Below are 26,897 nucleotides of genomic sequence, written 5' to 3' on the forward strand. Positions count from 1 at the left end.
TCAGGTGGCAGGAGTCTTTATTTTAACACAAAATGTTAACATTTATTTTTAACAAAATACAACGCACAGTTTGAACCACTGTATCAAATAAACATGACATCACTTACAATTTTAAAAAGGAAGATCCAAAGGGGCGTCATGCCCGCCATAGAAAAGCATAATGAAAACCTTCCTATATTATTAACATAATGTGTCGACACTAGCTCATGATTGTCGGTGGAAAAGCAATATCAATACAAATTCACAATAACAAAACACGAATGCAGAATGCGATATCCTGTAAAGGCTTGCACACTGTGTGTACTTTAAGGGTGTTTTCTCTTTTTTATGAGCTTATATGTGGTGTTTCTTCCTATTAATGATGAGCCTAGTTTTTATATAGCACTCGGTTAGAGCTCAGTACAAAAACATACATTACATTGATGGGGTTTCAAAGGTTTTTAGTACTTAATTTGACATGAAACTAAGTAAACATATCAACCTTATTCATATAACTTTACAAATGCAAAAGAAAGAAAACTGTGGCAGCTTCCAGACAAGACACACCAGTAAACGCTGCTTCCTCTGGTCATGGATGGACACAGGTTACAAAGTCTGGTGCACAGCAGTGGTTCCCAAACTGTGGGGTGGGCCCCTTTGTAGGGGCACAGAGGTATTACAGGAGCACACATCCTGTTCTCTTTCCAGAGCGTCAAATACTGCTGTTTTATCACAGCCTTTTGGCATCTCATCGATACGCACAAGGTCTTAGGTTTAGGCACCAAAAACAAAGCATTTGACGCCTTGGGAATGAGAAAGGGCTGCAAGCTCGGTGAAAAATGTATTGTGAAACCATCAAAGCTGAATAGAGGTTTTTCAGATTCATTTAAGCTGTAAAACACGGGTGTAAATGGTAATAACATTTAAAGGACTATTGGATTTTCCTCAACAGTGATTGTCCAATGACAGTTTAGCAACTGCAACTAGATACCGCTAGTCTGTTGAGCTTTGGATTTCTAAATACATTGAGGCAATGTGTTTGGGCCGCTAGAGTTATTTGGCATACAAAGAGTTTGGTTTAGTGCCTTTTTAAAAATCTTTATAAAACCCAAAATATATTGTAAGAAATGGATTTAACAGTATGTTTGCCTGCTTTAATTTAAACTGCCCAGTCTGGCCTTATTTTAAAACTTTGACTATGTTATTATTTGGGGTAACATGTTACAAAATTCCAGTTCAAAATTGTAACACCCACTTAATGGGAACCAAGATTTGCCAATATCTTAACATCTGTTCATTTGCTTGCAACTTATAGCTTTAGCTTCAGTGTTTTAGTATTAGTTGTATCATACAGGGTACGTAATCATCGTGAGCATATTTAAAACCCTTTTATTTAAAATAAAAAGTTCAATCAACAAATTAGCAGGAAGTAGCTGGCTACCTACAGTTGGTTATTTCAGTTGAAAAAAACAAAAGCCATCAGCTCTAAACGGGGAGCCTTTGAAAACCCATTGTTTCAAAAAAAGTGCTGGCAATTTTGAAAGGCAAATCTTCCCGCATTGTTGTGTACTTCATATGAACTCTGTAAGAATTTGAAGCTTGACCTGGATGTAAGATCAGCTGCTGCATTGAAGTGATTGCTGGAACAAAGTTATTAGCTCCAAACAAGAGCGCTCTGATGTTAGCAAGGCTATTCAATTTAGCAAGATTTACTTAGAAAGTAAAACAAAAAAGATGAACAACTTGGACAGGGAAGAACACAGTCTAAATTATATTTTAAATTTAAATTTTCTATTTCAGATAATGTTCATATTAATCTTATTTAGTTGATGTAAATACAATCATTGTACAGTGTGTTTTGGGGTAGTAGGGGAGGGCGCTGGACATTTTCTCAGTTTTTGAAGGGGAGCATGACCGAGTTTGGGAACCACTGACTTACAGTAACAAAGATCTCCTTGACAGCAACACTGGACCACTATCAACAATGCATAAATAAGTATATCATTGAAAATGTGTCACACTGAGCACCACGGTATCCAAGTAACCGAAAAGATACAGAAAACAGATGAGGATTAAAAATGTTCCCCCGTGCTCCAAAAGGAATGATAGTCCAGGCTGTTTTTATAGCCCCGTTTCCTCTTAGCACTGGATATAAATTACACCAAGCTTGACAAAATCCCGTGAAATATGTCATAACTAACACAGAGTCTGTCCAGATATGAAATAAGAACGTCACTGTAGAGTCTAAACACAGGAGAGGAGTAGAGCTGGGAGGAGAAATTTAAACAAACATCAATCAAACTCACTCAGGTTCCCCCTCTGCAGATGTCGAGCAGCAGGGGAAGGAAGTGATGCAGCTTCAGCAAATACTCTTGGAGAACAGCCCTCCAAATCGTACTCAAATAAATTAAAATCAGCGGGGAGGGGAAACATCCAGAGATTTTCAGATGTTTGGTTTAAAATCAACACGTATTTCACACACACACACACACACACACACACATGTACTACACAGTATTGGCCGTTATCAATGTCGCTTTGGCTTCTTGCCATCTGCTGAGTGGTGAGGTAGAGAAATGACTGAGTGGCAAACCTGCTGTTGTCTGACTTATTGGTAAAGAGTGTTGCGCTGATGGCATTTGCATCTGTTGAGCGTTGCGTGGCTATTTGAGAGGTAGAGGATCTCACACAGGAAACTGCCCTGAGCCTGCTAATGCACTGGAGTGTGGGTGTGTGTCTGTGCATGGATGTGCCTGTTTGATTGTATCTGAGAGTTTTAGGGGTTTTTTTTTTGTGTTTTTTTTTTGCTAATGTTAATGTATATGTACAAACTTATAAATGTTTGTGTTTTCAGGGTGTCCTTAAGCTTCTCCGAAGGCTGAGGCCTTGTCTTTTAACAAGTCCAGACACAAGTGACAGCTCCAGCTCCCTATGTAGAGAGAGAGAGAGAGAGACACACACAGAGAGAGGCTGAAATCTTTTGTCCTTCGCTCCTTTCCAAATATAGCCCGAAATAGCTCTCAAATATACAATACATGACATATATAGCGAAACTGTGCGAGTGGCTCTTCGCCTCGGTACCTTCAGGAGGCTGGGTCATCGGAGGCTTCAGGCAGTACATGTGGTATCCTCTGTCACAGTCATCGCAGAACAGCAGCTGGTCCTGCATGAAAAGCACACAATCAAAAATCAAAAGCAATACAGTGTGAAGCATATGAAATTATAAACTTGAGAATATATTGCTAAATTGCCACAGAGTTTAGATAATATTCATCATGCAACATATATATGAAAATACAAATATATATAAAATATTACTGGGCTTTCCGAGTTAAATTCAAAGTAATATATTGCCTATGGCAGGCTGACTGCAGGTTGGTGAATGACCGTGGCATTAAGGGAAAAACAAGTCAAATTTGGTTCTTCCAAGCTAATTCAAAGTGAATGCTGACATTTCTGAGAAAGCAGCACGAGGCTCCGTCCTGTGATATACTTACGTCGTTCTCTGAGGTGCCGCAGAGGCTGCAAGATTTGCACTCGATGCACTGCCACTGGTACGTCGTCACGGCCTGCATCATGTTGTCAGTGAACTGCAGACATGTGGGGTGACCTGTGTGGAAAGAGATGAGAAAAAAGGAGAAAGGGGGGAAATAGTGGATTGACAGAGGAGTCATTTTAAGTTACTTCTAAATGCTGTAGATTGAAAGAAATGGTTATCTAATGTAAAAAAAAAAAATGGTCATGTAATGTAAAAAAAAATGGTAATCTGATATAAAAGAAATATTTTTCAGTATGATTTATTTAAGGAAATATTTATGCTCAAGTGATTTAACAAATATTTTCCATTTATTGACAAAATGTAAAAGACTATGAAGTGTGCCTGTGATTCAGACAACTGTAAATGCACCAACAGTATTGACCGCACAGACAGCTGGATAACATTTGGCATCAAAAGCAATCTAGTCACAAAAGACATGTTGATTATACGCCTGGAAAACAAAACACAAGCAATTATGTGTGCACAGGGAAACGGAGCCAAGACATATTTTATCGTATTCCCGTAAATCTGCAGCACAAAAAGAAACACGTTTGGTAAAAGTGTCCTCTCGTTGTCAGCTTTAATAACAGTTTATTTTAAAGCTATACTGCTGATGTATTTTTGTAGCCTCTGCAACGCATCCCAGTGCTGTCGGCGTATTAATGAGCACAGTTATCAGTATCAATGGGGTATCAATGAGCCGTGAATGAGCCATAATCAAGGATTGAAATCTGGACTGGGAAAGCAGCCAGAGACATTAATCACAATCCCTATCAGCCTCTGATGGGTAAATCAAAAACAAACGTGACCTGAGTACTATTTAATGCAGAGATGTGTAAGCTGCTGCCTGCCTCCCAAATCAAACTGAGGACTTTGAGGCGAGGAGAAATTAGCTGTGTCGGTTATTAATAGTCAGCCTATTATGTTTAAATAGATACCACCAAGCAGCAGGCGGCACAGTGAGCATTTCTTCTCAGTGATAAAAGTAAGGATCTAATCCTCGCAGACAGAGAGGAACAATGGAGTGGCGATTGGCTCTTACCTCTCGGCTCCCTTTCCTCTTTAGCCAATGGAGAGACTCAAGAGTCCACGTGCATCCCTCCCCCTGCCACATGTTTAATTTGACTCATTCTGCGGTCCTCAGTGTAATCAATGTTTTCAGTCCAGGATTAATTGTGATGTTTGGTCTGTCATCTTGATTATCTGATGCTAAGTCACACGTAAGGAGCCATTTTTGTTTATGAAAAATGGAAAATGTCTTAACTATTGAACAGTACAATCCATGAGCATGGTAAAAAAAATATCATTGTATCCATGAGAAACAAAACTTCCAAGAAGTTGGCTTAAAATATAAATCTTCCCTACATCTCCTACGCGAGTTCAAAATAGTCCGATGACTTTTAAAAAGTGTCCTCATGGTGAGCAACTGTGGTCCATGATGTGCCTTTAAAGTCTTGCAGCGTTGCCTCAATTAAAAGCTTTTAATCGGAGCATGCCTTCTACGGCCACGAGGTCCAGCTAGTCAAGATGTCCCGTTATCAGCTGTCAGCGAAAGCCTCACTGTCTGACAACAAAATGTCTTCCAGCTCTGCATCTTCGAAGCCATGAAACGTGGAGGCCTCGCTGTCGGACGCGTTGCCGAACAATTCTTCAAGAGCACTCAGCTTCCTCCCATCCTTCTTCACTCCTCCTCTTCCAGCTACCATGAAAACATCAGCGTCAGAGCAACACAGACAAGGCCACACACTCTCGCAGCTGCTCTAACAAACATCTCACTGGATGAAATGAATATTCTGCTCGCTCATTGCAGATGATTCGAGAAATGCTTTGCTGAGATATCCAGCAGATGTGGCTTTTGGCTAATGTGGAGAAAAAAAAGGAGGGAGAAAAAACAAAAACAAAAATGCAGCCAAATGTGCCATAAGGTGATGCATGAAAACTGAGCAACAAAAGAGTGAAGGCATATCGTCTAAAGGCAGAAGTCCTTACTGATGGACGAGGCTGACATGGAGAAGCATGCAGGATGGAAGCAAGCAGCGGACTCAATGAATGAACGTTATCTTTAAATGTATAATTGCAAGGAGGTCCAGCCGTTGGCTCTCAATTGTTATGGTCTGAAAGGCTCATTGACAACCCATTGACAAGACACTGAAGCAACCTGAAAGCTTAATTCACTGCACACCGTACATATCTAATGAAATGTACATCCTCAGCTGAAGACACGGGTTGGTTTGAATTTTAGTGAAGCAGATTGAGCTGTTTTGGCATCATACTGAACACTAAAGGCCGAACTGAACTTTGTAATAACACTATAGTTATTAGCGTGTCTTCCAAAATATAGTTCCAAAAAAAAAGGATGTGATTATTGATCTGTGTATTTGATGCAGAGTCTTAAACTGCATCACATTCGTGACCATTACAGAAACACAGTTGTAGCAAAGACAAACATTGCAAGAAAGCGAGGAATATACATGAACAAGATTGTGGATAAAAAGGAAGTAAAGGGAAACAAACATGAGATGTGTAGTAGACACAAAGTAAAGTATGAGTCTAAGAGACAACAAATTTCTAAAAAAAATCTCAGTTACCTCTAAAACTAATAGTTTGACATTTTAGAAAGTTAGATTACTCCTTGCCTGCACAGAGATAGATGAGGAGATTGATAACGCTCTAATGCGTTAAAGTAGTGGCTGAAGCTGGAGGACAATTAGCTTAGCTCAGCTTAATTCAGCTTGAAGATAGAGAGCGGTGGGGAAGCTGGTTGGTCTAACTGTCTGGTTGGCTTAGCATAGCTGGTGCTAGCTTTAATTTGACCATTCAGACATGCGAGTGCTATTGATCCTCTCATCTCACTCATGGCAAGAAAGTGAATAAGCGTATTCTAACTATCCTTTTAATTAGAGTGCTGTTTTCTTGCAATACCGAAATCACTGACATGACATTCTTTTAAATCCACTAAATTGAAGGTAGATGGAGCTTTTATTTAGATCATAAATTGATGCTGAGTGGAACAACTAATCTGAGGCTTTAATGTAAATGATCTGCTGTCTGTTACAGTAACCGGGGACTCACCAGAGCGTCCACAGTCCGAGCAGGACACCAGCTCCTCGGCCTGCCCTGTTTTCCTGTTGGAGTCCTGGTCACCCAGGCAAAAGTCGCAGTAGTCGTTGGGGATGATGGTGCCATCTGGGCCCTTCTGAGCTGGAATAGACATAAGTATTCTTACTTTTTTTGACATCTCAAAGCCATTCAGTTTATTATAAACTGTGACCGAGGCAGTTTGACTGTGTTCAGCGATTGGTGATTGGTCAGTTTCTGTGGGGAAAAATTTGAGGACATTTCTGAACTACCACTTAGGGAAATATTCTGTTGCACTATGTAATTAAACACCAGCCATTGTCTTACGTTTGTGGTTGTCCGAGCTGTGTGGAGAAGACGAGGCCATCTCTGTTTCCTTCTCCTCCTCCTCACCCTCTTCCTCTGCCAGGTGAGTGTGGGTGTAATGGTAGCTCAGGCCAGGCCGGTTCTTGTAGCGCTTTCCACAGACTGTGGATAAAACACAGTTCCATTAGAAATAGGGAAAACCTTCCCCATTGTTGGATGTAACCATCAGTTTAAGACATCAGACATGAGTTTAAGTTAGTTGTTGAGAAGACAGTTTATTACTGCTGAGAAGTGAGGCCTAATCTACTACATTTCTAATGCAAAAAGATGTTTTATGAGTTGAAGTATAACTAAATGAAGGCAAAACAAGAGCAACAATGATAGGAAATGTAAAATAATGAATTTAACTGATAATAAACAAAGTCCAGTCAGACAACAAATGTGTATTGGAACAGAGGTGTATCAAAAGTACAGTATTTGCCTACAACTGTAATAACAATTGAATTTGCACTACTAATGCTTTTCTTTTTTACATTTTTATCCTACTTTAATTACACACAAATCTAATTCTTAAAACAAAACAGCACTGATGCATTTCTATACGCATGGCAAAAAACCACAACTTTGATCTAGTCTTTTCTTGCATTATGTTCATGGTATTATTTTGAAGTCTTTACAGTGAGCACGTTGGATCTGTAGCCACTATAGAAGTCGCTTATTATCACAGCTTTCCAGCACATTATTGCAGCAGCCATCTCTGTCTAAGCTTAAAAAAAAAAAAAAAAAAACTTTGGTTAAAAACACTTCCCAATGGTGACATAAAAAAAGACCCAGCGGAAACACTTCTACAATGACTACATCTGAGGATCACATCACAGCTCGGAGTGACCTGCAAAACATGCATCCCTCAGTGCGGCATTAGCCGAGCTGGTGCGTAAGCATTATTTGGTGCATGCCTTGCGATGAGCAAGCACAAGGGCACAGAGGGCATAGCGTTAGTGTCATGCAGTGCTGGCACTGAATTCAGGAAGGGATGCCTGGACTATAGCGTAAAGCATTTAAAGCATTGCACATGTCCAAAGAATCAGCATTCAGTCAGCCATTCCCACACCAGACGCCCGAGAGCAAAAAGGCTGATCGTAAAGACAGTTCACAAAGCCTTTAGAAAGACAAGATGGCGAGGTTCAGATACCTTCTTCAGCCTTTTTTGAGTTATATTTTTGTTTGTATCTGTCTGGAACAGAGAAGACACAAAAGCAAACAGTAACAGAAAGACAGAACAAGACACAAAATGAGGATGAGATTCATTTGTTTGAGGCTCAGTCAGCATAGCTATCTCTATCCACAATCCCTGTGGCAATCCATTCCCGGGGGATTCTGTCCGAGCACATCAGTGGCATGCTAGTCAGGTCTGGAATAACAGCAAACGCTTTTCTTCATGCTGCAGAGGACTGCTCTTAAAGGAACAGACAGAAAGCGCTATAATTGAAAGATGTTCTCTCCATATAATTCCTCCTCAAACAGCCTGATTTTAAGCAGCCGAGTTTCTCCACATTTAGAAAATATTGTTATTCTGACTGCAGGTAAAGTAAAGAACACACTAATGGCACTAAACACAGGATGGCACACGATGTATAAAGAGTTTAGTTATCTTTTTCCGTACTGTCACAGACGTATGGTTTATCCTGGTCGTCCACGTTAACAGGTTCTGTCCGTCTGCGACTCGATCCTCTGCTCTAAAAGGAAACACAACACACATACGATCATGGATTTAATCCTCCAATGTGTAAACTTCGTCCTCCAATTCTAATTCAGTCAGCAGATTATTTGCGAACATAAATCAACATGTTAAACTGCATGTTAACGTTGTCATTTTGAGCATCTTTAGCAAAGATGGGCCTGAAAACAGACTCACAGAGGGGCTACAGTATTTTACACACACACACACACACACACACACACACACACACACACACACACACACACACACACACACACACACACACACACACACACACACACACACACACACACACACACACACACACACACACACACACACACACACACACACACACATGCACACACACACACGTAAACTCTGTGTTTTTGTCTCCGACACTCACTTTTCCTCTGTTTCTGTTTTTTCTCTTTGGAGTGTCTTGTTCAAAGTCTTCATCATCATGGAAACCGTCCCCATTTTCCTCTGCCTCCAGAACTCTCTACAGAGTACAAACAAAAACACAGAGGAAGAGGGAGGAGGAGGTGGAAGGGGGTACATGAGGTATAAATATCTTTACACTCATCTAAATTGCAGAAGTCTAATTTCATTTCCAGCTGTTCTAACGTTTGTTACATGAGGTTATGTCATCAACAGCCATTAAGGATCCAGCTGCACAGAAACAATTTTATTCCGACATTATATGGCAGCATACAGCCAAATTACACATCATACAACATTCATATGTCAAGTAAAAGACCCATGATGGAATTAATCATAAAACAAAAAACAAAAAAAACAATGCTGCGGTCAATTTCATGGCACTTAACACATTAAAGTCCTTATAGTGGAACTTTACAACATTAAACAGAGAAACCCAACAATACAACAATTCCCACATAAGCTCGGAGGGGAAAAAAACTCCTCTTTAAGGGAAAAAAAACTTCTACACATGAGAATGTTGAGTTTGCACCAAAACAGAGCCACTATCATGCAAACGTATGAAAAAATACCTGTATTTCCATCAATGTCTCCTCTTCCCCGCTGAGGCTGTTTTTTTTCTCCAGCAGACTGTCCGCCCTCAGGAGGGCCTCCAAGGCTGTGGCCTCCCCTGGTGGCCCCTCTCGCTTGGGGGCCAGCTCTGCTTCTAAAGAGATGGGGCATGGAGAGAATAACAGAAAGAAAAAAGCACTTGAGGTGGGGCTCGTGTGTGTGTGTGTGTGTGTGTGTGTGTGTGTGTGTGTGTGTGTGTGTGTGTGTGTGTGTGTGTGTGTGTGTGTGTGTGTGTGTGTGTGTGTGTGTGTGTGTGCGCGCGCGTGTGTGTGTGTGTGTGTTTTTATGTGTCTGCATATTGTAGCCAAGTGTACCACCACCTGTGTTTTTTAATTGCAGTTTTAATCCACAACATGCCACTCTAAATTCGATGAATGCCATTAATCCTGCAGCAAAGTCCTGCAGTCAATGAGAACAGGCCTCAAAGCAAAGCTATGAATTTGGGTTGCAGGACTACCTGAGTGAAAGCTCTTATGTTGCAGCATCGCCACTCTAACATGAGGATCAGAACATTACACAAAGCCAGCATTGTTTCTCTCTGTAGTGCATCTGATGCTTCTTGATAAGCAATCCTCAAGAACAAGTTTACTACATGAATTTCATGAAAGAGCCACAGTAATGCACAGACTTATTTTTAAGCCCCCCAAAAAATTACTATTGTATAACCTTTCATTGAACTACTGAACTTCTGGCCAGAAATTTCACTGCGACATCAGAGCCTGTGTGTTTCTGTGCTGGTTTAGGCTGCTGCTGACATAATAAAATGATGCCAGACATTAACAAAAATAAACAAATAAGTGGGAAAAGCTCTGGCAAGGTTACCTTATAAATGATACCCATGTCATGATGAGCTATATGCAATAATAACTCATCCTCTCGATGCACTCAGGGAAAAGAGGAGTGATGGTATTAAAAAGCAAATATTTCTACCTCTAATCACAAAGAAGTAATCAATGTTTGGATTGATTACAGACCATTCTTATTGGCTCAGCTGTTACTTTGATTGTGGTTTTGACCCAAAGGCTTAAACTGCTTTGGGAAGCATTTTTGCCCACAGTAATAAATAAGACGGCATGTCTAATGCATGCATATACAATCCATTTAACTGGCGATGAAGTACAAAGCAGACAAAAAGAATGCATTAAATTCTTCTTAGTGCTTCAATAAAAAAAACTAATTAAAAATCAAGCCCATGACATGACTATATGAGTTTTTTCACAGTTTCAGGAAGCTCCGTTTTGGATCAACAATCTGACAATTTAGCATAAATGGAAGTGTGCATATCGTGGACGTGTTGTATTAGTGATCAACATAGTTCTGCTAACATTGAGGCTAAACTATTCAACATCAATGAAAATATGCCTGGTGCACAGTAGGAGAGTAAGCCTCATAATCCTAAATGATTTCTCCCTCTTTATTTCTTGCTCCTTCCAATCCACTTTATCTCTCTCCTATCTCTCTTTTTCATTTCCGTAGAGATGAGCTGACTCTCCGTCGTCCCGTTTGAACTCTGATACCAGGATGAAACCAGAATGAAAGTAGGGATGTATGAAGAAAGGCAGAGAGTGAGCACGGCCACTGGAGCTGTAAGAAACGTATCTAACACAGAGCTGCTGTGTCTCCCTTGCTCTCTTTTCTGTGTCTTTTTGTATATTGACTTTGTGCTGGTACTGCCTGGACTTTTTTTCTTCAACCACCTCTGCTCTCTCCTCTCACCCATCGACCTTCGTCTGTGTAGCATTCTCACCTTCCCTTCGACTGTTCATGGATTTTTGCTCTACCAGCAAGAAGTATCCTCAACCCCAACCTCATATCAACAAATATTCACACACACACACACACACACACACACACACACAAACAAATCCTATTGATCTAAACCCACTTCATTATGTTATTACGGTCATCTCAGTTTGCGTTTGAGAATATTTAGCAGCAAGACTAAGCATCAAACTAGAAGGAAGGAGTTTGAAAGAAGTGGATTTGAAATCTGCTGAGTTGCTTTACGGGAAATACATTTTGAGAGCGTGACAAAGCCAAGATATTTCAACCTCTGCTGCTTTAATATTGTTAATTATCTTTATAATCTGTTTCTTTTGTGTCCTGCAATTTAGGCTACATCCACGCTAAAATGTTTTAATTTTAAACCGCATAACTTTTGCTACGTTTACGCCTACCATTCACAGTACTCCATCGATTTCAAACTACTAAAATGGAGACTTTTGAAAATGCTGCTGGCTTTCTTTTTAGTTAGAAAACTCTGGGATTGCGTTTTAGTCTGGACGGGCAGAAACAGAAACTTTGTTTTGCTTTCTCATTAGGTCTCATCAGTCACGGGAGTCCTTTGCTAAATCGTGACACCCCGATCCCGTGACCCTTTTCCTGAAGAAAACAAACGACATCAGTCGTGTCTACCTTTGGGTTATTGAACATGGATAACAAATTACAAGTGTTGTCGACCCTGTGGTCTAGCTAGGCTAACAGATGTTGTGCAGTTAAATTCAGCTTTTTATAATGCCGCTACTACCTGCATATGCAGGAGGCAAGCTAGTATTCAGGCCATTTGTGACAATTCTAAAGTCCAGCGGTGTTATCAACCCGACATGGGGTGCCGGTGTTGCACTATATTTGGTGACCCATCAGATTCCATGAACCTGCCCTGATAATCTTACCCTGACTATCTCACTCCTCCAAGGCTGAAGGTCCCGGAATCTGATGGGTCACCAAATACAGAGTATCACTGGTTTTGGGATGCCCAGTGAACATAAATGGTCATGTGATATTAGATTTGTTCTCAATCGGTGTTACAACACTTGTGCAGTTTTTGTTTTAAAAAAAAACTTTTCAAAATGAAAATTTACTCATATGGTTGGCCTTAATGGAATACAGAATCTTAATGGACAAGAACAAAGACGAAAATGAAAAAAGAATGACTGTAACAGAGGTTAATCTTTCATGCATACTTATTGCTATTTGTACAGCTGAGACAAATGTTAAGCTTCACAAAAATATCAAACTGCTTGCACCTTTTGTCATAACCCTCATTAGATTCAACAGGAGTTTATAGTGAGGAGAGCAGCATGGCTCCTGAGGAAAAAAAAAAGCCACTGAAATGAGCTGTGACAGAAAAAACAAAAACGCAAAAGGATCTTCAGAAACAAGGAATTTAATTCTGGTTTCAAATTCTTTCAGAGTAACCTTGTGACAGAGTCTCTGTATGTCCACGCACGCATGCACACACGCACACACACACACACACACACACACACAGATAAACAAACACAAACCTCCCTGTTCAGGAAGCATTAAAGAAACATACAGTATTTGCAGAAGACTGAGAGGGGAGAATTCACATTCCTGTCGTGTTATGATAGATATCTGGGCAAAACTACACAATGAGGTATCAGAAGAACAAAACTGAAGAGTTCACTCTCATCCACAAAACCTTTACAGTCTTTGTTAACTACAGTGTATTGCTAGTTTTCTTTCTCTTTTCATTTGCTTGTATGCTTGGTCAGTTGCAGCTCTATGTAGTTTCTTTTTTTTTTTTTTTCATGAGAGGGACTCCCTGTCCGCTGCTTAAAGTGGAATCATTCTTAGCATAAAGCTCCGGAGGATTATATTGCGTCTGGAAGACAGCGAGAGCGAAACAATGGCGTAGAAAAGCAGAAACAAAGACGTGCCTTCATTTCTCTCCCCTTATCAGGTTCCTGGGGCATTCCTTTTGCTAAAATCCCCCTATAACACACCAACTGTATGCATGCATGGATGCACACGCACATAAAACAAACAAAAAAAGCACACACTTCCACCTCATAAGACTCACTTACATTGTAATGCCTCATGGACAAATGATTATAGAGGCCCAGACAGGGTGCTTCTGTGCTTGCAATGGGAAGCAGGAGTCATGTGTGGGGGTGTTTGTGTGCCTATGTGTGTGTCTGCAGCCATAGAAGAGTGAGAGGAGGCATTGATTCGAGGGAGAGAATGAACCTGGAGACCTGGTGAGAGAAACGGGCTAACCAGAGCCAGATGGTCAGATAGCGAGCATTAACGCCACAAACTCTGTGCAGCTACACAACAGCACTGCGGGCGCAAATAAGACACACATGTATTTCAAAACAATCAAAAATAACAGGATGCATCAGTCCAAGTGGCTTTCATTGGACAACTGTGGGTCAATACTGCTGTGGCCATGACTTTCACTGTGAATGCGGATGTGCTGCTTGACCGTGTGTGTGTTGTTTGTCTTACCTAGTCGGAGCTCGCACAGGCGGAGCTGGGGATCCAGGGGAGGGTGGAGTCGCCTCTTCTTTCTCCAGCAACGGGCAGGGTAAGTATACATCTGTCCTGCTGCCTGGCCTGGACACACACACACACACACACACACACACACACACACACACACACACACACACACACACACACACACACACACACACACACACACACACACACACACACACACACACACACACACACACACACACACACACACACGCACGCACGAACGCATGCATGTATATGTACATATACACACATGCAGAGAGACACAGGCACACAGGAAGAATTTTAACAACCACTGGCAAGTGTACCATTTTAACAAATCTTGCATTGAGTCCCATACACACACACACACACACACACACACACACACACACACACACACACACACACACACACACACACACACACACACACACACACACACACACACACACACACACACACACACACACACACACACACACACACACACACACAGGCCTGGCCTTGTTTCCCTGACACTTAATATGTCCTGATTTCAGCAGTGCTCAGGCTAATGGTCCGTATATTCAAAGAAATCCTGCTCTCATGGTCGGATTCCCGAGACTATTTATCCCTCATAAGCTAGAATTTTGAGGATTTGAATTCCTTGTTTGCACGTTAGTGGGATGGCAAGAAAAGAAGCATCAGTCTGCTAATGTTATTTCATTTGGAGAAAAATATACTTTTATGTATTCCATTTGGAAAAATGCTTGACTTTGTCAGCAAAGTATGCTCCTCGTATTTGAGCAGAACATTGTGGTCTCTCCGCCTTTAATCATATTCCACCATTAGGTGGGTAGAAGACAGAGATGGAGGGTTTTCTTTATGTCTTCATGAGCAGAGAAAAAAAAAATCAAGAGGGGGAAGGATAAGCCCAGAATAAATGCATATAATGTGAGTTAGGTCTGCCACAAAGTATAGGGTGTGGCCTAAAGGGCTTTGCATACAAGATGGAGGGCAGGCTATTTGTGTCCAGCTCTCTCTGAGGAGCGGATTGTTCCCTTTGGCTGTTCAGACGAACCAGATGTGCATAACGCATTCTGACTGCTCAATTTAGGATAAATCAGCAAGTGGTTATCTATAAATTATACAAAAGAGGAGTCGAATGGCTTATTTATTGCAAGAGGAGATCTATAAAGGTCATCCTTCATATCTATCATATGGATGCAATTACTTAACATTTTCTAAAATCTGCTTATTTATTTTATTACTGAGAGTCAGATGAGAGGATCGATGCCACTCTCATGTCTGTGCAGTGATTGGGAAGCTCCAGCAGGTAGCTGGTTAGCTTAGCAGAAAGACTAGAAGCTGAGCGACACATCTGACCAGGCTCTGTCCAAAGCTTAAAAAAAAAAAGGTTTACCAGCTCACTAAAATGTTAAATCTCACAGTGACTTCCTGGAGTTTGCACTGGTTTACTGCCACACTCAAACATTACAGTGGATCCAGAAAGTATTCACAGCGCTTCACTTTTTCCACATTTTTGTTGTTACAGATTCTAAATTTTGAGATTTCCTCAAAATTCTACACACAATACCCCATAATGGCAAAGTGAAAAAAGTTTGTTTACAATTTTTGAAAATTTATTAAAAATAAAGAACGAAAATATAACACGTACATAAGTATTCACAGCCTTTGCTCAATACTTTGTTGAAGCACCTTTGGCAGCAGTTACAGCCTCAAGTCTTTTTGAGTATGATGCTTCAAGCTTGGCACACCTATTTTTGGGCAGTTTCTCCCATTCTTCTTTGCAGGACCTCTCAAGCTCCATCAGGTTGGATGGGGAGCGTCGGTGCACAGCCATTTTCAGATCTCTCCAGAGATGTTCAATCAGGTTCAAGTCTGGGCTCTGGCTGGGCCACTCAAGGACATTCACAGAGTTGTCCCGAAGACACTCCTTTGTTATCTTGGCTGTGTGCTTAGGGTCGTTGTCCTGTTGGAAGATGAACCTTCACCCTAGTTTCCTCCAGTGCTTGGCATTCAGGCCAAAGAGTTCAATCTTTGTTTCATCAGACCAGAGAATTTAGTTTCTCACGGTCTGACAGTCCTTCAGGTGCCTTTTGGTAAACTCCAGGTGGGCTGTCATGAGCCTTTTACTGAGGAGTGGCTTCCATCTGGCCACTCGACCATACAGGCCTGCTTGGTGGAGTGCTGCAGAGATGGTTGTCCTTCTGGAAGGTTCTCCTCTCTTCACAGAGCAACGCTGGAGCTCTGTCAGAGTGACCATCGGGTTCTTGGTCACCTCCCCGACTAAGGCCCTTCTCCCCCGATCGCTCAGTTTGGCCGGGCGGCCGACTCTAGGAAGAGTCCTGGTGGTTCCAAACTTCTTCCATTTACGGATGATGGAGGCCACTGTGCTCATTGGGACCTTCAATGCTGCAGACATTTTTATGAACCCTTCTCCAGATCTGTGCCTCGATACAATCCTGTCTCGGAGGTCAACAGACAATGCTTTGGACTTCATGGCTTGGTTTGTGCTCTGACATGCACTGTTAACTGTGGGACCTTATATAGATGGTGTGTGTCTTTCCAAATCATGTCCAATCAACTGAGTTTACCACAGGTGGACTCCAATCAAGTTGTAGAAACATATCAAGGATGATCAGTGGAAACAGGATGCACCTGAGCTCAATTTTGAGTGTCATGGCAAAGGCTGTGAATACTTATGTACTTCTGATTTTGTTTTTGTTTTTTATTTTTAATAGATTTGCAAAAATTAAAAACAAAACTTTTTTCACGTTATCATTATGGGGTATTGTGTGCAGAATTTTGAGGAAAAAAATTAATTTAATCCATTTTGGAATAAGGCTGTAACATAACAAAATGTGGAAAACGTGAAGTAATGTGAATACTTTCCGGATGAGAGACATTATTTCTGGACAAAAATAGTCCAGCAGTAGCTTCTCTGAAACTACAAATTTATATTTTTACACTTTGTGTTTTGTACTGAATAAAGACTGAATGAAGATATATTGTATTATTATTATTATATTTGGACAAGGCCAGGCAAGCGATTCCCCCACAATTCCCTAGATGCTAAGCTAAGCTAACTAGCGATTGGCTGTAGCCTTATGTTGAAGTTATGATAGAAGCGTGGTATCAGCATCTCATTTTAAGAAGCGTGTGTAGGGTTTACTGACATTTATTGGTGAGGTTGCAAATTGCAAACATGGCAGTGCAACATGGTGGGCTCCGTAGAAGATGACCCGCTACTTATGTAGACATGAAGGGCTCATCTAAGTTAATGAACACACAATGATTCTTAATTTGAGGTGATTATACACAGAAGGAAACACAATTATAATTCCATAGATCCCCCTAAATCCTCCACACTGAACCTTTAATGCTGATCAAAAAGCAAAAAAAGATTTCCCAAAATGTAAAATGTATTAATAAAAGCAGGAGTTTTTGAGCCCGTGCAGTAGTTCTGACCTGGCTGGCGGTGGCGCTTTTCCATCCAGATGTAGCAGTTGTTCTGGGCCACGCCGGTTTGCGAGTCCAAGAAGGGCATTCGCACGCTGCGCTCAGCACAAAGTCGGGCATTATAGTTGCGACAGTGTTCGATGGCCTCCTTATAGAACTGGTCACCGAGCCTGACCACAGACAGACAGAAACCCGGAAGGTAAACAGTCACATAGACAAGACGAGAAGACAAGTTAATGCATCAGGCTCATTAACATTTATGTTGACAACAACTGCCCCATTCATTCCAAATCTGAACTGTATTATAAAAATATCTCTGTGAAAATGAAGTTACCCACAACTGACATTATTGTGGGTTTTTTTTGCAATTGATCAAGGCTATTGGAAGCATGCTGCTTTGATTTCTGCTTTTTGTGAGCTGAGTTATTGCTCTTGCTGAACTCCTAACATCGAAATACTTGCATTTTTGAGGCAGTAATGTGAGCAGTTGATGGTTTGGTATCATTTGGAAATCAAGCATGAACGAGTTTTAAGCTCACTATAATTAACCAACCTTTCTCCACATTTTGCTTTATCGTTTATTGTGCAAAGTCTGTAAACGTCACATGCAGCAGGAAGGCAGCTGAGCTAAAAATGACGATCACTACGAGCCTGAGCACAATATGGACAAACACACAGGAAACGACGATGAACCATAAAAATAGAAGACATGTTAACTCTGTCAAATTGATAGATGAGTGAGTGTGCCAGATCGAATCTACACAACAGATGGACTACACACAGACACACAAACACATACACACTATCGACCAATGAGAGGGAGTAAATCATGATGTGAGGCATCAATAACCTGCACAGTCTCAGTCCAAAGGCAGGATTTCTGCAGCTGAGATCATTTGAGACCCAACCAAGATGAAGTCACGTTTGCAAAAGACAAAAAAAAACCTTATATGTTAAATGAGATTCATAAAGGAGACTTTATTATTAAAATGTCCTATGCAGGAATTTTTCCCAAACTGTCCTCATTTAAGCCAGTATAATTTGTGAAAAGTAGGTTGAAGATGTTTTTTTAATTTATTTTGTATTAATGCCACTATGCCCTTTTGCTGCTGGAGTTACAGTATATATCCTGTCTCTCTGTTTATGTGCATACGTGTCTATCTGCCTGCCCATCAGCCGTCTCTCTGACTGGCTGAGCAGAGCAGGGCGGCCTGTGGATACTCTTCACAGATATGTAAAGAATGCCAAGCTGGACAAAGACCAGCACTCTCGCACACTGAATCTCACAAAGATGTGCAGTGTTTGGAGATGGAGGGCGCGAAGGGTGGATGAAGGAGGAAAAGGATTGTGGTGGTGGGAGGGGGGGGGGGTGAGAGGCTGGACTGACCAACAGCAAGGAGTGAACCAGGTATTACATGTAAAGAAGAAATCAGGGGGATAGATAAGTGAAGAGGTTTGAAGATTGTGCGTGATTAACAAGAGAGGAGAGGGAACCTCAATATTAATAAAAGAGGGTGAAATGAAAACATTACACAGATGAAGGTTCCCATCTAACAGCTTCACATTTGTAAATGTGAATTACAAGTCAACTCTGGACAAAGAGCAGAGATGAGTGCAAAATTTGTTTTAAAAAGCTGAAAATGAACAACCTGGGGAGAAAAGCAAACTAGGTAGTATATATTCTGTGCTGTGCCATAAATCATTTTTATTTTCTTAGATGACGGCAGCTCTTACAAATGATCCCTGACTAGAGGAAAGGCAGCAAAATAATAATATACCGAGTAAACCAAGATATTCTGACGGTGTCTTTGCTGAGGGGGCAAGGTAATTTAACATGCTTGTAAACAAATCGTGATCAGCTCTGATCTAAAGAGATCATTCAGCACCGTGCTGAAGTGATGATAAGGACTCTTAAATGTGCTGTAATAGAACCACATGTGGTAGAATTTTCTCTACTGGACAAAACCTGAGGACGCTATAGCTATCTTCATCTTGATATATTGAGCAATTTAATCTGATCAGCAGAAGAGCAAAAATGACTTGGACAAAGCCTCTTTAAAAGGAATAGACAACCAGTGGGGGGATTGAGGGAAGGCATTGCTACTGGCTAATAAATAGTCCTACATGCAACTCACAAGTAGTTGTTTTTGGATGTGTGTGTGGATTTGTTTATTGGGGAGATTAAGAGGTGCAAGCAGGTGGATTTTTGCTGCTGCAGAGAGTCAGGCTAGCTATTTCCCTCTTTCTGGTCAAGTAGTCTGTAGCATGTCATGTAACAGGAACAAATGAAAAAGTACATTTTCCTGCATGTCAATCTGCCTTTAAGAAAAAGATATATCTCGCTCCCTCAAATCCAATATGAGGGAATTAGCAGACAAATTATGATGAGCGATGCGCTCTAAAAACCAGTGATCTCTTTACAATTTCTGTGTGAGGAGTCAGCTGAAAAAGCAGCAGAGCTAAGAGGTAAAAACTAAAACCTGTAGCAGCCCTGACGGCACCTTCGGTGCCACCGTGTGTGTGAAAGTCTTAGTTTAAAGGCATGTGGTGTTTGTGAAGTTTTTTGTCCAGAATCCTTCAGAAATGAGGAATCCAGCTGGCGTTTTCTGTGACACGTGTTTTTACAGTATGAGACCAGCAGTCAGAGTGATCCAGTCAAAACTCCAGATGAGACTTCCTGCCACATAACTCATATTCCCAGAGGTAACGTGTTATCTCTGCTGTCACTATTTGTTGCCTGAATTAAAGATTGTAAGTTGCTCTGTGTGTGTGTGTGTGTGTGTGTGTGTGTGTGTGTGTGTGTGTGTGTGTGTGTGTGTGTGTGTGTGTGTGTGTGTGTGTGTGTGTGTGTGTGTGTGTGTGTGTGTGTGTGTGTGTGTAGGGAGCTACAGGCATTTTCTCCTCATCTTTTCTTCCCCATTTCCTTCCCTCCCCGTGTCATCACAAATTGCCTGATATGTTTCTGTCCCATTTCCAGCAACAAAGCATCTGCATGAGGTCCCCAGGCAGCTTCATAAACTCTTACATAAGTGCTCGTGCCTGCTTGTTTGCCCGCTGTGCATTGTGGTGTATTCATTACGTGAGAGTAAAGAGTTAGTGTACGTGCATGCCTCCATCTGTCTACGGGTTTGCCCGACTCCACCGTCAAAGATTGCACTGCGCTCCTATTTGTACCCATTAGTTAACTGTACCACTGATCCAAGAGATGGTGCTTATGTAAGTGCAGTTTTACATGTCCGGGAACACATTCCTCTCGCAACGGCTTCCTGGATACTGATGGAATCTGCAGTTGTTGTGTGTTGTTGTGTGAGTGCGCGCCACTATATGGTTGTGTCAATTGTTCCCGGCACAGAGGAGCTTTGTGTGACGGTCAGTCTCATCACCGCCACGTATAGAGGCTATGATGGGCACAGTGCCATTTCATCAGACTGGAGATAATTGTTTACAGGTCAATGTGAGAGGAGAGGAGAATAAAGGAAAGGGGGTGGAGAGGAGAGGAGAGGAGAGGAGAGGAGAGGAGGATGCTAAGGACCCTATCAGCGTTTCAATCCCTGTCTTTTGTTCTGTTTTGTTTGGACATCAAGAGCTATCACCCTCACAGGTGCCCATGAATGATTTATCACAGCCAGAGGAAGACATCATCGCACTGTTTCATTTGCATTGAACTCCAGGTGAGCCAACAGGGTCAAACACACTTTAGAAGAACCAGTCGAGTCCCAAAAAAAAGAGCATATGAACATTTTGAATATTCAAATTGACAGTGAATCCTTAGCCGAGGGGGAGGGGAGGCTCCATTAATCAGCCTTTGTGTTGGGATGTCTGCTGTCATTCTTCTCCATCAATCTTACTCTTATCTGCCACATATTTCTGTCAGTTCTGTATTACTCCCAGCACTTTTTCTTCCTCCTCGCTGAATAAATAATTAATCACTAAAAGCGGCGGAATGATAAATCACTGTCATGCCTCTCTTCACCTTTCTGTTCATCTCTCAACACTCTCCTCTGCACTGTTTCCTTCCTGTTTCAACAAGTTCTGAAAAGTTAAACGCTTCTTAGTGTCCGATAATTTGATGCTTTATTTTGTAACAGTTTTGATCATCTTTATAGTAATTTTTCAAGCAAAATATGAGGATTAAACAATTGCCTTTGTCATATGTATTAGTCTGACTGATGGTCAGATAAAAGAAGTAATTTCAATGTCAAATTATTTATTTTTTACTGACATTTCTTAAACTAACTGATCAAAATGCATCATTATGGTTGTTTATGGGTTAAATGAAAAACGTAAAAGAAAATATTGCTCTTAGGCAGAACTGTTTTTTTATTTTGCCTTGTCCTCCTCGCCTCACTTTACAAAGCTTTGTCAATCAATTTAATGAGTTATTCGTTGAAGCAACATCTCAGTTAATAGCTGAGGTCATGGCACCCATGAGACCAACACAATCAGTACAGGAGCGAAAGATACTATAGTTTTGTTATTTGCAATATAATTAAAGTTAATGAGCTGATTACTTCTAACGTTCATCCAGGATTACACCGGGGACATGAACGTGACACACTAAATCTCTGATAATGTGCAGAGGGCTTTATGGTTGCACTTAAAGCACCAACTCATTCAGTTTAATTTCTAAAACACAAAACGAGACTTGTCTGACTGCTTTTGGTAAGAGGTGTCCGTGTCTGGGAGGTGATATGTTTGCAAGAATGTGCATGCGTGCATGTGTGTGTGTGTGTGTGTGTGTGTGTGTGTGTGTGTGTGTGTGTGTGCGTGTGCGCGTGTGCGTGTGTGTGTGTGTGTGTGTAAGGTAGAAGTAAGTTAGTGTTAAATCTGTCTCTGTTGCTGCAGTTATTGTCAGTTTCCATATTAAAGGGACAGTATGTTATGTGGTGAGAACATAATATTTAGTATGTATAAGAAAATAACTTAAATGTTTCTACTTATTCATTTTTTAGTGTGCATATCAGTTTAAAATGACTTGTGTTTGATTTGATGCAGTTTCACTTGTACATTTATACATTAACAGTTGTGCACTTTACTGTTCTAAACTGTTCTTGTTTTGTTCTCTTTTTTTAGATTATTTTTGGGGGCATTTTGTGCCTTTATCGACAGGCAGGAAATGGGGGGAACGAGAGCAGGGGAATGACACTCAGTCAGGGTCTAGCCGGGAGTTGAACCGGCGATTCACTGCTGAGCACCCATACGGTATGCATCCTAATCACTTGGCTTTTGGGTCACCACATTTATTTATTTACTTGTGTTTTCTGACCAATTACTTTAGAAACTCTACTTTTAGATTAATGACATAAAAATATGAGACTAAACAAACTCCATCTATTGAGAAAGACCAAAACATGCAGTTGAAAATCAGTCCCTTGAGCTAAGCTTCTCGTGTTTCTGTTAATATAAGAAACAGAGTAGTCACAGTTATTGTTGTAAATGTATAAATATATTATAGTATAGTATATTCACTGATTAGTAATCAAATCATCATTCATCTTGCAAACTATTACGGGTAGTTTTCTTATGCCGATCATGTTTTTGCACTATTTTCATTTGGTCAGCAGTAGTACATTGGTGGTGTTTGCTGTGTATGATGTTGCACAGATGGACAGTTACTCTGACAAAATGTTCAAAGTATGAAAACTAAAACTTCCCACAAATGAGCTGATATGAGTCTCTGTCACAGACCCTGGAGGTGCAGCATGTAGAACTGTTTAAAACTTGTTTGCATGACCTCATTAAGAAAACTGATTCAGAGGTAATGGAAAAGTGAGTGTCTCTAACTGTTTAATCGTGTTAAGAAATGAATGATGAAGGTCGACCACATATTGTGTAAAAGATAATAAAGGCAGAAGAAGTCCAGTTTTTGCCTTGGGATAAGTGAGAGGCCTCAGAGGAAGTGCAGGGCAGGGCAACAGCATGTGGGTACTGATAGGAGTCTTTTGTGGCACTTTGTAGGCCGAGGAGGGAGGGGGGGGGGACGAGGGACGAGGAGGAGGAGGGGCCAAGGGAGAAGAATGGGAGGGGAAGAAGGGGAGTGAGGGGGGGGGGGGGATCTGATATGTCCCGGGGCACACGTGTTCCCTTTCAAACCCTGTCACACTCATTTTCTCTCAAACATGCGGATGTGTTTGCGCACGAGCGCACTCGCACTCGCACTCGCACACGCACACGCACACGCACACACAATCTTACTTGTGCACAAACAGACACACAAAGGGAATGAAAAGTGAAAGGTGCAGAGTGCAGAGGGTGGGGGTGGAGGGGGGTGCAGAAGGAAATCCTGATTCAGATGCTCTTGCTGTTGTTTTGCTGTGGAGGGGGAGTGTGTGTGTGTGTGTGTGTGTGTGTGTGTGTGTGTGTGTGTGTGTGTGTGTGTGTGTGTGTGTGTGTGTGTGTGTGTGGTGGTGGTGGTGGGTGGGGGGACTGGAAGCTGGAGATGTGGGCAGAACGATAACTCATTTAATCTCAGCATGGGATCACGGGAAAAAATGTCTCCAAAGTAAAAAAAATGCTTTTAAATATATGAAGAATCGCATACCCTCCCTGAAGTCCTGCACATAAGCATAAGGAGAGAAACATGTGCCCCTCCCATGTGCAAGAACAGAAAAGAAAAAAGAAAGATTGATCACTGCATAGAGCTTTCTATAAAAAAAAAAAAAAAATTCCTGGCCATTTAATTCCCCATGCCTGGAAATCATTCCCGGACCTTCCCTGGGCCCAGATAGACAAAGGCCAGGGTTCACCCCTGTGCTGTGGGTGTAGTAGAAATGTATGCAGTAGGCCTAAATGCAGCCAGCCAGACCCCCTCGACCCCTCGACACCCCCCCCCCCACACACACACACACACACACACACACACACACCTCCATCACTCACTCACGCCCCCTCTTACACATATTGGGGGAGGGGCGCACGGCTACACGCACATGCAACAAACACACGCGATAGAATCACGCAACCCCAAACAACCCCTCACATCCATCCTCCGCTTAACCCACGCAAACACAACCAGAACCGCTTCCCACCGAGCTCTTCAGTTCATTACAAATCCAAACCTAAAGATACGAACAGAGGGGAAATGGACACACAATATGCCCATCTCTGCATATGAATTACAGCGCTTATTTGAATACTTCTCATGTCAGCTCCTCATTAAGCCCCATCCCACACAGCCTCCCAGGATTCAATCACAAAGAGGCCTTTGTAAAAAAAATGAGAGTTTAAATCAGTCAAGTAAATATGCAGGGGCTAAACATGAGTCTGGAAAGCCAGACTGCCAGGTGCTGATGGTTATAATTCATCTTTCAGAGCTGAGCGCTGGCAGGAGAGCGGGCAAGATTATTACCACGTCCTTATTGAGTGCATATGATTTACCAGCCACATCCTGAGGACAGATGACAAGTCGGGAGGGGGGGGGGCTATTGTTTCAAACACGGTGGACAGAAACAACAGCGCTGGCTGAAAAGTATAGACTACAGCATCATTTCCTATGGCCGTAACTCATGTTACTTGATATTGGCCCTAACATTCCTACACAATCATGTCACATCCATTCTTCATTACACTTTGCTCTTGTATTTTGGTATGGGTTTATATATGTTTTGGTCGGTGGAGTCCTGCCTCCAACCTACACATATAACGCACATTGTTTTCCCTTTTTTGCAGATATTAGATCGGGTGGGGTGGAGGAGGGGGTCTGAGAAAGCCCCGCTGTATATGAAGGGCAGATGGGACTCTCTCCCTCCCTCTGCCCCAGTATCAGTCTGCTTTTCTTTACATGTAGTGGTCTCTCTCTCTCTCTCTCTCTCTCTCTCTCTCTCTCTCTCTCTCTCTCTCTCTCTCTCTCTCTCAGATGGACCCAGGGAAATACTGGGAGGCTCTTAATCTGCTGCTCTACATGCACAACTGCAGAAGCACAAAAGCAAAACACATATACCTACAATCTCTGCAGCCTCTAATCTGTTTGGGTAGAATACATCATTTTAAAGCCCCCCTCTCCCTCCCCTCCAAGCCCCGGGTGTACTGTAAAATGTGTTCTCTTTCTAAACAAAGAGCTTCACACAAAAAAAAAAAAAAGGGGGCACCGTGAGTCCTCGCAACTCGGTGGATATTTCTTTGCAAATTGTATCCCTCATGATAATTGCTCTTTAAAAGGATGACCGACAACACTTCACAGTTGAGAAAATAATAGTAGATGCACTGCAGATCAAATTAACAATAAAGTAATAAATAAAGTCTCCCCCAACCCTCCCACGCGTGTTTTGATTCAAACGTTTGATTTGTCCTCTTTCACCAACTGTCAAACTCTCTGCACATTCCCCATGACCAGTGGTAAACATCTGCTGTCAGGAAGTAAAAAAAAGACAAACATGATATAGACGGGAAGTTGGGATCATCCCAGTTGATCTTTATTCTATTCAGATCTTATTCCTCTCATAAAGGTCAAATAAATGTTGCATCCTGTAACTATTTTTTTTCTCACGGGCTCAGTTGTTGATTTTTACGGACTGCAAAACGTGCACGCACCGACGGTGAAGCTCAGCCGCTGGCAGGTTTTCCTCTTCATGCAAGAAATCGAGGTTAATGTTGATAGTAATCTGCTGCGCTTTGTCTGCACACATATGACAGGGTCAAAAAGCACGAGTCGCTCAGTATCGCGCCCGTTCAGAGAGAGCTTTGTGACATATACTTGCATTAAATGATACGCAAACTGATCCAATCTAACCCCCCTGACAAAAAGCCCCGCATGCAAAGTTGTGACGAACGTTTTTATAAAAGCAGAATGTGGACAACTTTCTAAGTGAAACCAAGTGCACATGCAGAAATCTGCGCGATGTAAATGTTAGGAGCTGCTTTTTCTCTGCACCAGTGCTTGTTTCTACAATACACAAACATCAAGTACGAAGAGTGCACAGTAAAGGTGTTCAATGTTGTATTATTATTATTATTATTATTATTATTATTATTATTATTATTAAAGCGCGTTTAACCCCCCCATGCAAATGTAGTTCAGGGTCACAACAGCCAATCAAACGATGCAGTAATTTTATTAAAAAAAATAAAAAATAAAAAAATGTAAAATGTACTTACGATTTTAATGGATTATGAATGACAGTCGCCATCTTCCTGCAGGACTGTAACGTAATATTCCAAAACCTCGCCGTAGTTTGGGACCCTTAATGGAAGAAGAAGGAAAAAAAAAAAAACACACAACAACCAATGCGGTCCTGTGCGCTGTGCTCTCTACCAATACAACCCCAACGTCGGGACACAAGGCGTGGCTTCGCGTAAATCTGTCAAAATTAACGTCCCGGACTGTAATAACTCCACGCAGAAAAATGTGTTTGGGGTTTAGCGTGAAAATTCATGAATAGCGTGCACGTCGAGCGTGCGACCTTTCTGTGTCCCCCCCCCCCCCCCCCCTACGTTAGAGGGTTGTAATGGCTCTTTAAACAATAACCCATCAACCTATGATACATTAATTTATTC

General features: G+C 41.6%; 1 protein-coding gene and 1 long non-coding RNA gene across 5 annotated transcripts; one reads left to right on the forward strand and one right to left on the reverse strand.

Moving 5' to 3' along the window:
* On the reverse strand, positions 1 to 26,630 carry dpf3 (double PHD fingers 3). Of its 4 annotated transcripts, XM_069714459.1 has the most exons (12): positions 26,499 to 26,630; positions 17,415 to 17,575; positions 13,929 to 14,036; positions 9,635 to 9,768; positions 9,028 to 9,123; positions 8,565 to 8,637; positions 8,094 to 8,135; positions 6,923 to 7,063; positions 6,590 to 6,718; positions 3,477 to 3,589; positions 3,061 to 3,142; positions 1 to 2,908 (listed from the first exon to the last, which is right to left on the reverse strand). In XM_069714459.1, the coding sequence occupies exons 1-12, from the start codon at positions 26,528 to 26,530 to the stop codon at positions 2,841 to 2,843; spliced, it is 1,179 nt and encodes a 392-aa protein (XP_069570560.1). In that variant the 5' UTR covers positions 26,531 to 26,630; the 3' UTR covers positions 1 to 2,840. The 4 variants fall into 4 exon arrangements, 2 of the variants coding, with proteins under 2 accessions (XP_069570560.1, XP_069570561.1); XM_069714460.1 differs by lacking the exon at positions 8,094 to 8,135; XR_011311628.1 differs by lacking the exons at positions 1 to 2,908; positions 3,061 to 3,142 and adding an exon at positions 4,560 to 5,216 and having other exon boundaries at positions 3,502 to 3,589.
* On the forward strand, positions 9,708 to 14,025 carry LOC138630249 (uncharacterized). Its single transcript, XR_011311630.1, has 3 exons — positions 9,708 to 9,818; positions 11,151 to 11,260; positions 13,933 to 14,025. It is a non-coding gene; the product is annotated as an uncharacterized lncRNA (long non-coding RNA).
* Positions 26,631 to 26,897: the final 267 nt, after the last annotated feature.

The sequence above is a fragment of the Brachyistius frenatus genome, unplaced genomic scaffold (assembly GCF_029030835.1).
Source record: "Brachyistius frenatus isolate BFR_SWC_R1_liver_20210118 unplaced genomic scaffold, ASM2903083v1 Contig_130, whole genome shotgun sequence".
In the NCBI taxonomy this organism is placed as follows: Eukaryota; Metazoa; Chordata; class Actinopteri; family Embiotocidae; genus Brachyistius; species Brachyistius frenatus.

Coding starts and splice junctions, on each gene's coding strand:
- dpf3 (XM_069714459.1), bottom strand. CDS start 26,530: ATGGCGACTGTCATTCATAATCCATTAAAATC. Junction 9,124..9,634: donor AGACATTGATGGAAATACAG/GTATTTTTTCAT, acceptor TGTACTCTGTAG/AGAGTTCTGGAGGCAGAGGA. Junction 7,064..8,093: donor CTCAAAAAAGGCTGAAGAAG/GTATCTGAACCT, acceptor TTTTATCCACAG/TCTGTGGAAAGCGCTACAAG.